Genomic DNA, 15,754 nt, shown 5'->3' with positions numbered 1-15,754 from the left:
CAAAACATTCAAGTAAGTAAGACATGACCTGCCCAGTACAAAGCCAAGCTGTCTGTCCCTAATTAGGCCAACCTTTTCCAAACGTGTGAATCCTATCCCTAAGAAGCCTCTTCAAAAGGCTGAGGAAGAACTTTTTTGCAGTGATTGGTAATGACACAAAACATCCCTATAACTGGGATAAAAGGAGAGACAATGGATGATTTCAAAAGGAAATTAGATGTGCAGTTGAGTGAAATAAACTTAAACATAAACGGGACAGAGTGGCACTGAATGATCAATATAGAACAAACAGGGCCTGGTGTGGCAACACGAAGGGTTTGCCATTGATCAGAAACTGAACTGGATTAACTGTATAAATACTGTGGCTAAAGAGCAGATCAGAGGCTATGAATCCTGTAGTGAGTAACTCACCTCCAATGTCTGTCCACCATCAACAAGGCAAAAGACAGGTGTGTGATAGAATACTGTCTACTTACTTGGATGAGTGCAGCTCCACCAATACTCATGAAACTTGACACCACCCAGGATAATGCAGTCCACTTGATCATCACCTCATCCATCACCTTCAGCATTCACTCCTTTCACCACTGATGCTCAGTAACAGCAGTGTGTACCATTTACATGATGCATTGCTGTAACTCACTAAGTCTCCTCCAACACCTCTTTCCAAAACCAAGACTGCTACCACCTTGGAGGACAAGGGCAGTAGATACAAGAAACACCACCACCTGCAAGTTCACCTCTAGACACTCACCATCCTGACTTGGAAATATATCACCTCTCCTTTGCTGTTGCTGGTTCAAAATCTTGAAACTCCTTTCTTAACCGCATTGCGGGTATGCCTTCTCCTCAAGGACTATAGCAGTTCAAGAAGGCAGCACGGTGGCACAGTGGTTAGCACAGCTGCCTCACAGCGCCAGAGACCTGGGTTCAATTCCCGCCTCAGGCGACTCTCTGTGTGGAGTTTGCACATTCTCCCCGTGTCTGCGTGGGTTTCCTCTGGGTGCTCCGGTTTCCTCCCACAGTCCAAAAAAATGTGCAGAGGTTGGGTGAATTGGCCATGCTAAATTGCCCGTAGTGTTAGATGAAGGGGTAAATGTAGGGGAATGGGTCGGGTGGGTTACGCTTCGGTGGGTCGGTGTGGACTTGTTGGGCCGAAGGGCCTGTTTCCACACTGTAAGTAATCTAAGGCAGCTCACCACTACCTTCTCTATCGTCTAGTTGTGTTTGTCCTCATTTTCCACCTCACCAGTCTACGCATCCAACGTATCATTTCTCTATTAATTAAAAAGCTGTTTAAGCACAGTTCTGAGGCCACTTCATTTGCTGTGTCATTTTTGTTTTATTTTTATTTTCCCAATTCTCAAAAGGAAGGATCTTCTCCAAATCCACCCTTTCGAGACCTCTCAGAATCTTATACCCTTCAGTCTAACGGATACAAGTCCAGTTTAACAAAGTTTCCCTCATAAGAAGACTAACCCACTCCTGTTATTTGTGTAGCAACTTTCTTTTAAACAGCTTCCAATGCCATTATATCATTCTTTTTAAATAAGGAGATTGATACTGTACACAGTATTCCAAATGTTACCTCACAAATGCACTGTAAAACTGATTCAAAACCTCCCTGCTTTTATAGTTAATTCCTCACACAATAAACAGTAGCTTTATTATTAGCTTTGTTATTTGTTTCTAGTAACTGTATATTAACTTTTTACAAGTTATACACAAGTACACCTAAATTCCTTCACATCTCAGAGCTCTTCAATCTCTCATCAGTTAGATGATTTGCTTCATTTTAATTCTTCCTCTGAATTAGACAATTTCATATTTTTACATTATACTTTATTTTCAGATTTTTGCCCGCACCTTTAATCTAACTATATCATTTTAGCTTCTTTAAGACTTACATTTGTACCAATATTTGAGTTATCAGCAAATTTAGCCCTCTTGGTTTGGAAAAGTTGGTGTTGGACTGAGGTGTACAAAGTTAAAAATCATACAACACCAGGTTATAGTCCAACAGATTTAATTGGAAGCACTAGCTTTCGGAGCATTGCTGCTTCATCAGTGGTTGTGGAGGACACAATTATAAGGCACAGAATTTATAGCAAACCTTTACAGTGTGATGTAACTGAAATTATACATTGAAAGACCTTGATTGTCTGTTAAGGCTCTCATCTGTTAGAATGGCCATGATAGTTTCAGGTCTTTCAAATGTAAATCACAAAACTTTTTTAAAAGTTACATTCTCAGGTTAACTTTAACAATTGGTGTCAGCCCAGATAATGTGTGGAAGGTGTTAGCCCCTTGTGTGCTGTTGTCTAAGCTATAATGTTTAGACTGATGATCTAAGAAATGAATTAATAGAATCTTTCATGGATTCATGCAGTTTTTGAGCAAAGTACAGTGTAACTCTGCAAGTACAAGCTCACCCCACAAATGTGTGTGTGTGTGTGTTGGGGGGAGGGGAATAGGGGTTGTGAGTGTCTGTGAGAGAGAGTATATGTGTGTGTGCGCGTAAAGGGGTCTAAGTCTGTGAGAGAGTGCATGTGGGAGTGTGTATCTGTAGGAGTGTGTGTGAGTGTCTGTGTATAGGAATTTCTGTGTGTGTGGGAGAATGTGTGTGCGTATAGTGCAATGGTGGTCACCTATAGTGTGACATGAACCCAAGGTCCCAGTTGAGGCCCTCCCTATTAGTACCTTTATAATCACACAGACACACATATAGACTATCTCTCACAGACACTCTCAACCCCCTACCCCCTCCCCCAACACACACGCGCGCGTGTGCGCACACACACACACACACACACAAACCCACATGCACACGTACACATATATGGTTATGAGGTGAATTTGTACTTGCAGAGTGAAATTGTACTTTGCTCAAAAAGTGCATGAATCCATAAAAGATTCTGCTAATTAATTTTTTAGATTAGAATCAGTATAAGCATTATGGCACAGACAGCAGCACACAGGGGGCTAACACCTTCCACACATTATCTGGGCTGACTTCAATTGTTAAAGTTAACCTGAGTGTGTAACTGTTAAAAAAACAGTTTTGTGATTTACATATGAAAGAAGTGAAATTAACATGGTCATTCTAACAGATGAGCCTTAACAAACAATCAAGGTCTTTTTCAATGTATAATTTCAGTTACATCCCACAGTAAACTTTTGAAGTTTGTGAAGATTTGTAGCTCGGGTGCTCATTGTTGTAGTTCTGTTCACCGAGCTGGGAATTTGTGTTGCAGACGTTTCGTCCCCTGTGTAGGTGACATCCTCAGTGCTTGGGAGCCTCCTGTGAAGCGCTTCTGTGACAAACCACTATAAATGCTGGAGGAAACAACACAGAAGCGCTTCACAGGAGGCTCTCAAGCACTTAGGATGTCACCTACACAGGGGACGAAACGTCTGCAACACAAATTCCCAGCTCGCGAACAGAACCACAGTAGTAAACTTTTGCCATAAATTCTTTGTCTCAATTGTGTCCTCCACAACCACCTGATAAAGGAGCAGCACTCTGAAAGCTCATGCTTCCAATTAAATCTGTTGGACTATAACCTGGTTTTATGTGATTTTTAACTTAGCCCTCTTGGGAAATTCATTTTGAAGATCGCTTCCATAGCCTCCATCTGCAATCTCATCAGATTTATGAATTAATTTCAGCTTTTAACATGTATTCTTGGTTAAAATGAAACATTTTTAATTTCATAACTTCTCTTCCTGCATATCTGAGTTTTGCTGTGATTTGTTTTTTGGTTTTAATGAAAGGTCCATGCAGTCCTATTGACAATGATGGAGTGGGTTCACTTGAGGAGAATAAGGGTTGGGTGATAATCCAAAATAATAGAATTCCAAATTGTCAAATGTCTCAGAGTCCAGACAGAAATTGCTTTGCTCCTGCCCATCATTGATCACAGCACGCCATTACAGAAAGGCTCTGTCACCAGTTCCATAAAGTTTATGGGTCTGTGTTTAGCAATTAGAAGTTATAATTAAGTTATCACAGCTCAAGTTTCCTTTGACATTGAATAAGTCACCATCAGAGTTTAGATGTGAGGAGTCAAGCTGTGTTTTTCATGCTTCATTCACTTTTTAAGTGTAGATCCATCGATCATTAATTTGAAGATACAAAGTTATATGCACATGTACTGAAAATGTTTTGCTGGAAATGCGCAGCAGGTCAGGCAGCATCCAAAGAGCAGGAGAATCGACGTTTCGGGCATGAGCCCTTCTTCAGGAAGGGTTCATGCCTGAAACGTCGATTCTCCTGCACCTTGGATGCTGCCTGACCTGCTGCGCTTTTCCAGCAACACATTTTCAGCTCTGATCTCCAGCATCTGCAGTGCTCACTTTCTCCTATATGTACATGTACCAGACTTTCTGCAGCTCTGGTGAGATGAACTATGAAATCACCTTGTGATCACAAGGAAATTTCAGTCCATCTAGTTAGGTGAAGAATGAATGATGTGTTTTAGTGAGGAGGCCTAATGATATTAGATTTTTCAAGGCAACATAGTCTGGATAAATACATGGCTTCCTTTAATAGCAATGTTTGAGGAGAATTGTGAATTAACTGCTGGTAATTTGGGGCAGGGGGTCAACAGTTTATCAGTGATAGCTCCCTCCAGGTCCATGTAGTCCTATTGAGGATGATGAAGTCAGTTCAGTTGGGGAGAATCAGGGTTTGGTGATAATTCAAATTCTAGTAATGTTCAGTTTCATGAGCAAATGCAAGATTATCAATCACAGAAATTTTATATCATTTTATATCATTTTATATCTTAGAACAGAATAGGTATTAGCAGGAGAAGCCTCACAGTGAGCTAAAGTCAGGTGAAAAGTCAAATTGTTGTGTCAGTTTCTGGCAAACAACCAGGAAAGGGAACAACAAAGATTCCACCATCTCAAAATATTATGCCGACATCACTTAATGAATTTGATATCATTTGAAAAATAAAATCCTGAGATCAAATGGCATTGAATAGAATGAGTATTAACACAGCATGTATTCTGATTTCTGCCATCAAACAAGTCTGTTATTTATCATGAGAATTATTGTCACAAGCACTTTGTTCGAAGATGTGGCGTATTATTCTGATTACAACAGCACTGATAGTTTATCTGCAAACTGATTGCCATTGAAATGTCACCAAGTAGCGTGGTAAAAATAATTATTGTGCATGCTGCATTAAAATATAATGTATTTTTGACAATGAATGTTATGAGCTGTACCATGAAAGTAACAATTTTCAAACTGCACTGCAATTAGTTTAAAATTGTTTGATAGACTATGATTGTAAACTTGGTTTTCAGATGTGTACTTGTGTAAAATTAGATGAATATGTATGCTGTTGGGCAGATATGTCTTCACTTCACTTGGCGTAACCAATGTTGGTGGATTACTGAGGTGGGGTAGCAGAGAGATATGTGACTGGTATTCCAAATCAAATTTCCTTAGGACACAACTGAATCTCTGAATTTTGACCAGATGTTATGGGTTTTGATCTAATCTCTGTTGATATAAATTAGTTGTCCATAATAATCCAGATGGAAAAATGGCCTTTTCCTTAAACCCAAATAGCAAGACAATGGTTCAGGTTGGGTCTTAGCTATCTGTGCCTTGTCTGACTATTTATATTGATGACAGCAATTCCATTGCTCCAGATTGTGGGGCAAGTTAAGTCTGGTTTTGAAAACCAAGCAAACCTATCTCACAGGGATTAGTGCCCACTTTAATTTCATTGCTGAGAGGTAAGTAGCTTTGAAGTTCAGGATCTCCAACCTTTAAACATCCACATGATATGCTTTGCCATGTCTACATGGCACGGTCTGATGTCAATATGTTCAAGGGCTTTACAGTGAGTTGTGTTCCCAATGAAGATTTCTGAGCATGTGCTATCCTGTCAGCAAGAATTTCACCAGTTTCTCTCAATTCTCTCAGCACCTTTCCAATACCATTTTCCTTGAAAAGGATGTTGTAGTGATTTTAACAAGGTCAGCCAGCTGGACCTCATAGAATATTTGTTCTCTAATTGGACCGGATTAACTGTCCTCATCAGGGAGCCCTGGCTGACAGACAAAAAGGGTAAGTATCAGGTACTGACATACAGATACCTAATTCTGAAGAGGCAGTGCTACAGTCAAAGATTGTTCGTATGGGTAAGGGTGACTTGTTGATGTATATTGACTTCTCTCAGGCACCCAGCTCATGGACTCAACCAGCTGCATTCCTGATCTGTTCACTCACTCTCCTCACAGTCACACTCTGAGCTTATTTGGACACTCACAACATCCCTCACCTTGCTTTTTTGCCCCCTCAGTCAGATATACCAGACTCACAGCACTTTCTGTCTTGCTTTCCAGTTTAGCACAAATGCAAAGTCAGGAAGGTTGTCATGATTGTCGGAAGTCACGAGTTACGTCAAGGGAGACTGCCTTTAGTCAGAGGTGGTGAGTGTGCTCTTGGCACAATAAACCAAGAACAACCTCCAATATCACTCCAGGGCTCAATCAGGGTTAGTCAGCCACTTGGGTCACTCATGATCCACTCATCTCATTGCAAGAGTGGAGAAGTCTATTGTCGTGCAGCCCAGCATCCATCTGGACTTTTTCTGCCCCACTGTGGGTTGGGTGGGTTACGCTTCGGTGGGTCGGTGTGGACTTGTTGGGCCGAAGGGCCTGTTTCCACACTGTAAGTAATCTAATCTAAGGCAGCTCACCACTACCTTCTCTATCGTCTAGTTGTTTGTCCTCATTTTCCACCTCACCAGTCTACGCATCCAACGTATCATTCTCGAACACCGCTGCCAACTCCAACTAAACCCCATCTCACCAAGAACATCTTCCCTTCCCCACCCCTCTCTGCCTTCCACAAGGACTATTCCCTTGGTTTGTTTCATCACACCTACTAACCACCCGAACCCTCTGGCAAGTTCTCCTGCAACTGTAAAGATGCAAAACATGCCGGCACACCACTTCTCTCACCTCCATCCAGGGCCCCAAACAGTCCTTCCAGGTGAGACAGAAGTTCACCTGCCTCTCCTCCAACCTAGTTTATTGTACTCTGTGCTCCCAAAATGGTGAGACCAAATGTAAACTAAGGGCATGTTTCACCGAATATCTCAGCCGGAACTATAAGGGCAAGCCTGACCTCCCAGTCACATTTCATTTTAATTCCCCTTTTCACTCCCTCTCTGACATGTCCATCCTTGGGACAGTAAATTGCCACAGTAAGTCACTTTTGGCATGTAGGATATTATTAACAGGAGGGGGTTCAGAAAAGATTTACCAAGAATGGAGGGTTTGAGTTGTAAAAATATACTTGAAAAGCTGAAACTTCTTTCACTGTAGCACAGGAGGTTGAGGGGTGATCTTGAGGATGCTGGGCAGCATGGTGGCTCAGTGGTTAGCACTGCAGCCTTGCAGTGTCAGGGACCTGGGTTCAATTCCAGCCTTGGGCGACTGTCTGTGTGGAGTTTGTACATTCTCCCTGTGTCTGCATGGGTTTCCTCCAGTTTCCTTTCACAGTCCAAAGATGTGCAGGTCAGGTGATTTGGTCATGCTAAATTGCCCGTAGTATAAGGTGCATTAATCAGAGGGAAATGCGTCTGGGTGGGTTATTCTTCAGAGAGTTGGTGTGGACTGGTTGGGCTAAAGAGCCTATTTCCGCACTGTAGGGAATCTAATCTTACTGAAATTTATAAAATCATGAGGGGTATAGATAAAGTAAATAACAAGGGTTTTTTTTTCCCCTAGGGTGAGGGAGTTCAAAACTAGTGGGGCATATTTTTAAGGTGACAGGAGAAAGATTTAAAAAGGACATGAGAAACTTTTTCACAGAGAGGGTGATTCGTGTGTAGAATGATTTGCCAGAAGTAGTAGTAGATGCCGGTACAGTTTCAACATTTAAAAGACATTTGCTTAGGTATATGAATAGGAAATTTTGGAGTGACATGGGTCAAACACAGGTGGATCTTAATATGGTTGGTGTGGAACATGGTTGGTATGACTAGTTGGACTCAATGGACCGAATGACCTGCTTCTGGTCCTACATCCTATGGTCTTATGAAATAAGTCAGAATTCAGGATGGCTCTGATTTATGCACAAGGGGGTAGTGACTAGTAAAGGTTCATAAGGTTAGTTCTTAGTGGTTCGTTGTGCGGGAAGGATGCTGCTGTAAGGTAGAGGGTGAGCCCAACAAATGCAGAGAACCCTGGATGTCAAGGGAAGTACAGGATTGGTTATGAATACAAAAGAAAGCTTATGGTAGATACAAAAGCTGAAAACAGTGGATTCCCAATAGTATAGAAATTGCAGGGTATTGCTTAAAAATAAATTAGGCAAGTCAGAAGGGCTAGGAATAAAAGTAACATGAATGAAAATTCAAAGGTGTTTTATAAGCATATTAGAGGCAACAGAATAAGTAGGGAAGGAAGAGAGCCTTCCAAAGTTGCAATCTGTGTGTGTGTGGAGCTGAAAGACATAGATATAGCTCAGGCTGCTGTGGAAGGCAAGAGGAGACTACAAAGAATCTGACTTTAATTTTCAAATCCTCTCTTGCTACAGGAGAGATATCACAGGACTGGAGGACAGCTAATATTGTACCATTATTCAAGAAGGTTGATGAGGCTAAATAAGGCAACTATGGGCCACTGAATTTAACATTTATGGTAGCCAAACCATTGGAAAAAATTCTGAGTTCAGAACGAGTCTCTACTTGAGAGGCAAGAATTAACCAAGGGTCATCAGAACAGCTTTGACAGGGGAGATTATATGAAATGAACTTGATTGAATATTCTTGAGGAGGTCACTAGATGTGTAGTACAGGAGAATGCAATTGATGTTGAAACATTGAATCGTAGAAAATAGGAGCATAAGTAAGCCATGTGACACCTCAAGCCTGCTCTGCCATTCAATATGATCATGGCTGATCATCAAGCTCAATACCCTAATTGTGCCCTCCCACCAATCTCTTGATCTTTTTATACACAAGAGCCATATCTGCCTCCTTTTTGAAAACATAATGTTCTGGCCTTAACCACTTTCTGTGGTAGTAAATTCCATGTGCTCTGGGCAAACAAATTTCTAATTTCAGAGATGAATGGTTTGTCTTTTATCCTTAAACGATGACCCCAGGTTTTGGACTCACTTACCTCTGCGAACATCCTTCCTTTATCTAAGCAATCTACTCTTATTAGAATTTTATAGATTTCTTGAGATTTCCCCACATTCTTCTAAATTCCAGTGAATACAATCCTAACCAACTCAATCTCTCTCACACGTCGGTCTTACCATTCGAAGAATCAATTTGGTTTATCTTCACTGCATTCCCTTCATATAGCAAGAACATCCTTTTTCAGAAAAGCAGACCAAACACTACTATTATAGGGCAAGCCAGACAGAGAACAGCCAGGGAATTCCTAGAGGCATGGCATTCATCCACAAACACATCGACCTGGACCCAATATACCAACCACTACAGCGGACAGCTGAAACTGACAACCGGAAGCGGCAGGGACAGACCACTATAAACACCGGAGGAAATATCAAAGAAGCGCTTTGCAGGAGGCTCCCAAGCACTGATGATGTCGCCTAGCCAGGGGACGAAACGTTTGCAACAAAAACTTCCAGCTCGGCGAACAGAACCACAGCAACGAGCACCCGAGCTACAAATCTTCGCACAAACTTTGAATGCATACAATATTCCAGGTGTGGCCTCATCAATGCCCTGTATAATTGCAGCAAGACATTCCTGCTCCTGTACTTAAATTCTCTCAGTGTGAAGGCCACCCTACAGTTTGCATTCTTTACTGCCTTCTGTACCTGTATGGCTTACTTTCAGTAATTGATGCACAAGACACCTCGGTCTATTTGAACATTCCCATCTCTCAATTTACAACTATTCAAATAATAATCTGCCTTCCTATTTTTGCTACTAAAGTCGATAAACTCACATTTATCCACATTATACTGCATCTTCATGCATTTACCCACTCACTTAGCTTGTCCAAATCACATTGAAACATCTCTACATCTCTCTCACAGATCACCCTTCCACCCAGCTAGTTTTGAAATATTACATTTAGTTCCCTCATCTAGATCATTACATTATGAAAAGTCTTAATACCAATCCCTGTACCAATACCAATACCAATACCAAATACAAACCCCACTAACCAATGTCTGTTATTTGGAAAAAGATCCATTTATTCCCACTGTTTGCTTCCTGTCTGCTAACCAATTTTCTATCCATCTCAATGCACTATCCCAATCTCATGCACTTTAGTTTTGCACATTAATCTCTTATGTGGGGCTTTGGTTCTGACAGTCCAAATAAACCACATCCACTCATTCCCCTGATCAACTCCACTAGTTACATCCTCAAAGTATTCCAGTAAATTTGCCAACCATGATTTTCCTTTTGTAAATCCATGCTGGCTATGTTTGCTTCTACCACTGTTTTCTAAGTGTTCTGCTATAAAATCCTTGTTAATCGACCCTGGCATCTTCCCATTCCCAATGTCAGACTCAATGGTCTATAATTCCTTGTTTTCACACTCACTTTCTTTTTAAATAGTGAGGTTACATTAACCACCCCCTAATCTGTAGGAACAGCTTCAGAGTCAAAAGAATCTTGGAAGATGAACACCGATTTATAAACTATTTTTCAGGCTTTTCCTTAATATGGGATATAGATTATCAGACCGTGGAGATTTATCAGCCTTCAATCCATCAAATTCTCTAACATTATTTCTCTAGTAATACAGATTTGCTTCAGTTTCTCCCGGTCACTAAACCTTATGTTTCCCAGCATGTCTGGTACATTATTTGTCCCCTTTTTTGTGTGATTCAGAAGTGAAGTATGAATTTAGTTTGTTAGCTATTTCTTTGTTCTCCATTATAAATTCACCTATTTCTGACTGGAAGGGACCTACATTAGTTTTCACCAATTTTTTCTCTTTATAGACCTATAACAACTTTTACAATCAGTTCTTACTTTCCCCATGTAGTCTACATGCACATCAGGAAATGTTCACCTTGTGGAAATGAAATCTGGTAGCAGTGTCTATCAAATAGAGTTTACACGGCACCAACTGGCAGAGGCTGTTTCTAAAATATCTCCCAAGCCCATCATTTGGCTAAAATCCTGGAACTCCCTCCTTAACAACACTGTTATTCCCTGCACCACAGCGATAACAGTAGTTCATGGAGATGGCTTAAAACACTAACTTCTCAAGAGCAATTAATCTGGCTTTGCCATTGATAGCCACATTCCAAGAATAAATAAAAACTATGATGTCCACTTCTATCTGGAACACATGCATGAATGTTCATTAATTATACGTTAATTAAAAATAACTTTTTTTGAGACGAATGTAGACAATCAATCATGAGGGCAGAAGTGTGTCTGGATGTCACTATTTTTCCTAATATCACAGACAAGGATAGATTTGGAATAAAATGTAGTGTAAGATGGCTCATTTATTTATTCACTGACTTGTCAGGGAAATATGATTAGCTACTGAGGTTACTATGAAGTATAATGCATTGAAAGAATTAAAAGTTCATTCCTGTGCAGCCAGATAACGCTCAAACCTCAATAACAAGCCCCTTGCACGTTTCACTTCAAAGCCAATTCTCAGGGGACTAACTTCGCTCCCAGGTGTGATTGTATTGCACTTGTCATTTATCTCAAGAGGGTTGGAATATAAAAGCACCGTTGTGCTACTGAGACTTTATAAAGTTCTAGTTAGGCCCCATCTGGAGTACTGTGTCCAGTTTTGGTCCCCACACCTCAGGAAGGACATACTGGCACTGGAGCGTGTCCAGCGGAGATTTACACGGATGATCCCTGGAATGGTAGGCCTAACATACGAGGAACAACTGAGGATCTTGGGATTGTATTCATTGGAGTTTAGAAGGTTAAGGGGAGATCTAATAGAAACTTATAAGATAATACATGGCTTGGAAAGGGTGGACACTAGGAAATTGTTTCCGTTAGGCGAGGAGACTAGGACCCGTGGACACAGCCTTAGAATTAGAGGGGGTAAATTCAGAACAGAAATGCGGAGACATTTCTTCAGCCAGAGAGTGGTGGACCTGTGGAATTCATTGCCGCAGAGTGCAGTGGAGGCCGGGACGCTAAATGTCTTCAAGGCAGAGATTGATAAATTCTTGATGTCACAAGGAATTAAGGGCTACAGGGAGAATGCGGGTAAGTGGAGTTGAAATGCCCATCAGCCATGATTGAATGGCGGAGTGGACTCGATGGGCTGAATGGCCTTACTTCCGCTCCTATGTCTTATGGTCTTATATTTATGAGGTGTCCATACACAAGACACCAAAGATGTTCCTGAACTATCTACTTTAAACAGTTTCATTGACTGTTTCATTCAGATGTATTTCAATGAAGATTGCTTTTTTTTTCCACAAGCAGTGTTTGCCTTTGCTATTCTTACATTCAGCTTTGGCACAGATCAGACATGCCATTGTTCTGTTGAAGAAGTTCAAGATGCTAGCAATAGCCAAGCTGATGTCCATGTTACTTGGGTGCAGATTTAATGCAGTGAATCTCAAATACTGCAATTTAGGAATTTCTTCAGCAGCTACTTTCACGTGAGGAATCTGCATTGATAAAAATAGAAACACATTACAGTAATACACAGTAATAAGGAGATGTTACTTAATATTTAATTGATCAGCTGTGCCCTGTTCAGATTTCCCTGATATGTGTGGGCACACGCAGTCAGGTGGCAGAACTTCCTGACCCTTATCAATATGCATTAAACACAATTGATTAAGAGCTAATGTTGTTTTGACCTACAAAAATTCTCATTACATTTTTATAGAAAATTATAGATTTTAGTTAAAATTAAGCACACACATTTGATGGTTTTTAAATAAAGGTGCAATAAAGAGATGGTTTTGATCCTGTTTGAGTAGATGCCTATTCTTTGCCGGTCATAGAAAGTGAGTTTAAGCAGGAGGTATGCAGGAAGGAAACTTGATCAGCTTTCAAGATGCATTGTTTCCCAACTATTCTTCATAACTACAGGACAATTTTAACGAAATATGTGGTTAAACACCCTAGCTTAACAATGTTTATTAAGTGATAGCATAAAACTAAAAGGAAAAGCTATTATGAAGGCAAAGTATCATGGAGACTCAGCAGATTGGGAGAAATATGAGATACAGCCAAGGGATATAAAGAAAGCAGTTGTAGCTGCAAGAGGAATGAAGAAGAAAAGGCTCGCAAGTGATACCAGGGAAAGCGGCAGACAGAAAACATGTTGCTAAGGATAATGTGGATCTGTATTGGCAATAACATGATTAAAATTTTACAAATATCCATACTTCCAGAATATTAAAGAAGGAACCTGCAATCATGATAAACAATCCTTATCATTCTTTCAATATGTCTGCAGCCTTGGACATATTTGAGGTCATGATCCTCTTCCAACATTGCTCCTCCATTTTTCAGCTGGATCTAACTCTGTTACCAGTTTACAGTCCGATTTAATTTACTAATAGCTGGAGTATTCCTGCAGTACCCTTCCTTCCTGCTTCTTCACTGTAACATTTGATTTCCCAAGTGTTTAATTTTTGCCTCTTATGTCTCATCTACTCGGTAACATCATCTGAAACACATCAGGTTCCACTGGGTATGTTTGCAATATCAAGTTCTACTTCACTGACTCTCTCAGTCCCTGTACTATCACTAATATTTCATGCTGCTTGCCTAACATCTTGGATTGGATTAGCAGAAACTTTCTCCAAATAAATATTGGGAAGACTGACAGCTTTGTCTTTGGTCCCCAATAAAAACTGTTGCCTCCTCACAGATTCTAACCCTCACACATTACTATTGTCTGAGGCTGCACCACTCCATTTACAATCTTATTGTCCTATTTAACCCCAAAGTGGGTTTTTGAACTTATATCTTCTCCATCATTTGACTGCCTACTTCCACGTCCCACATACAAGTCTGGTTATACCACCAAAATCTTTGACCATGTTTTTGTTACCTCCGGACTTGCCTACTCCAATATTGTCCTGATGCTCTCCTCTTCATAAACTTCAGCTCCTTGGATCTTGTTAATTATAATTTTACTCTCAGTAAGTTTCATTCAGCCATCATACCCCCTTGTTTGATGATCTATATTGGCTCCCAGTCTATATAATAAATGTCCGATTTTAAAGTTCTCTTCCTTGTCTTCAAATTACAGCAAATGCCTACCTTCTTTCAATCTCTATAATCTCCTCCTGCCCAAAGCTACTCAAGATCTCTGAGCTCTTCTAATTCTGGCCTTTTGAACATTTTCAATTTTCATTGTCAATCCATTTTTTAAAACCTACTGATTTGACCAAACTGTAGATTGTTTGCGCTAATATCTTCTTCTGTGCCTCTGACAATGTTTTGCTTCAGATATTCTTTGGAGACATGTTGGGATATTTTTGTGGTGTTGAAGTTGCTATTTGAATGTAAGCTGTGGTTGCTGAAATTGTTGCTTCTATAAGGTTATTGAGGGATCAAAATCAGGAAAATGGAATTCATCTACAGATCAGCTGTAATCTAATTGGATTAAAAACTAAACAGTCCCTTCCAGTTGATTTTTTTTGTGAACAATGGTTATTACAAATCTGTTATTACAAATACCAATGTTACCTCTTTCTCTCCGCAAATATGGCTGATAATAGAGGCAGATGCTGGGCTTGAAGAAGGGCCCAAGATGGCTACAACCCCCTTTGGCAGAATCTGACAAGCTACAATAGAAAGAATTTCAATTAAAAGTCAGTCATCTTGATAGCACAGTCACTAACTGACTGATTTTTACATTTCCAGGATTACCATCAGCTAAACACTGCAGAATTCTGCACTTCCATGCTTTCAAGGGAATTTTAAAATATAATTCAATAAATGAACAATGTAATATCCCGCTTTAAACACGAGATATAATACATTAACTTTTATTTCAAGCTTTAAATTAATTTAAAACAATTCTTAAACTTTTACAAACATTTTCCTCCCACATTGTGATTTCCTTTTCAAAATCACATCAGAACTTCTTCCAGGAGGAAAGATGGAAGTAGAATTAATGGAGTGTGGGTTCATAACATTGAATCAGTGTATCAAACATCCTGAGCAAAACTGGTTAATAGCACAAGCTGATGTGAAAAAGGAAAATGGATGAAGTTGCCTTCTACTGGATCTCTCCTACACTAGGTGGTCAGAAATAGGGCTGTTTAATGATGATTCCACATGTTTAACTCCAACAAAGATTAATTCATACCATTTACAACAGGACTGGAGAGCAGTCAGATGTGAGGTGACAGCTGTGGCAATGTTTTATTTCTGGCTTTTGAAAAAATCTTCAAAGAGTAATTCTGTCTTGAGGAATCATCTTGTTCCACTACCTACTTGCTTCCATCTCCACTAGTGGGGATGCCAATCGTATTGTGGTGATGAGCCTCCTTTTTATTGACCTACTCCTTCAATATTGTCATCTGGGTCCTAATGTTGCATTTGTAGTTTGTCACATGCATTTCCTCCTGATTATAGGATCAAGACCTAACACTGAAAATTCAGCATCATGAGTATACGTAATTCAAATTACCCAGTCTGTGTTGTTGGATTAATCAATAAATCCATTTGTCCAGCTTAATGATGAGGCAAGACATGATTTATCCAAATCATGGTCACTAATGGCATCAGTAACCTTATATTGTTACAACACGGGGTAAATCCTC

General features: G+C 40.1%; 1 protein-coding gene across 2 annotated transcripts in view; it reads right to left on the bottom strand.

Annotated features, from left to right (window-relative positions):
* LOC122540572 (glutamate receptor ionotropic, kainate 4) overlaps window positions 1-15,754 on the bottom strand; it is a 192,569-nt gene that overhangs the window by 100,469 nt on the left and 76,346 nt on the right. For both annotated transcript variants that reach the window (XM_043676446.2, XM_087976264.1), the window contains exons 4-5: window positions 14,673-14,770; window positions 12,466-12,631 (exon numbers count right to left, since the gene is read on the bottom strand). In XM_043676446.2, the coding sequence (XP_043532381.1) occupies window positions 12,466-12,631; window positions 14,673-14,770 (264 nt within the window). The remainder of the gene's footprint in view (window positions 1-12,465; window positions 12,632-14,672; window positions 14,771-15,754) is intronic.

The sequence above is a fragment of the Chiloscyllium plagiosum genome, unplaced genomic scaffold (assembly GCF_037043375.1).
Source record: "Chiloscyllium plagiosum isolate Xiang-an unplaced genomic scaffold, Cpla_swu_hap1 HiC_scaffold_29, whole genome shotgun sequence".
NCBI lineage: Eukaryota > Metazoa > Chordata > Chondrichthyes > Orectolobiformes > Hemiscylliidae > Chiloscyllium > Chiloscyllium plagiosum.
This window is presented reverse-complemented; position numbering and strand designations above follow the sequence as displayed.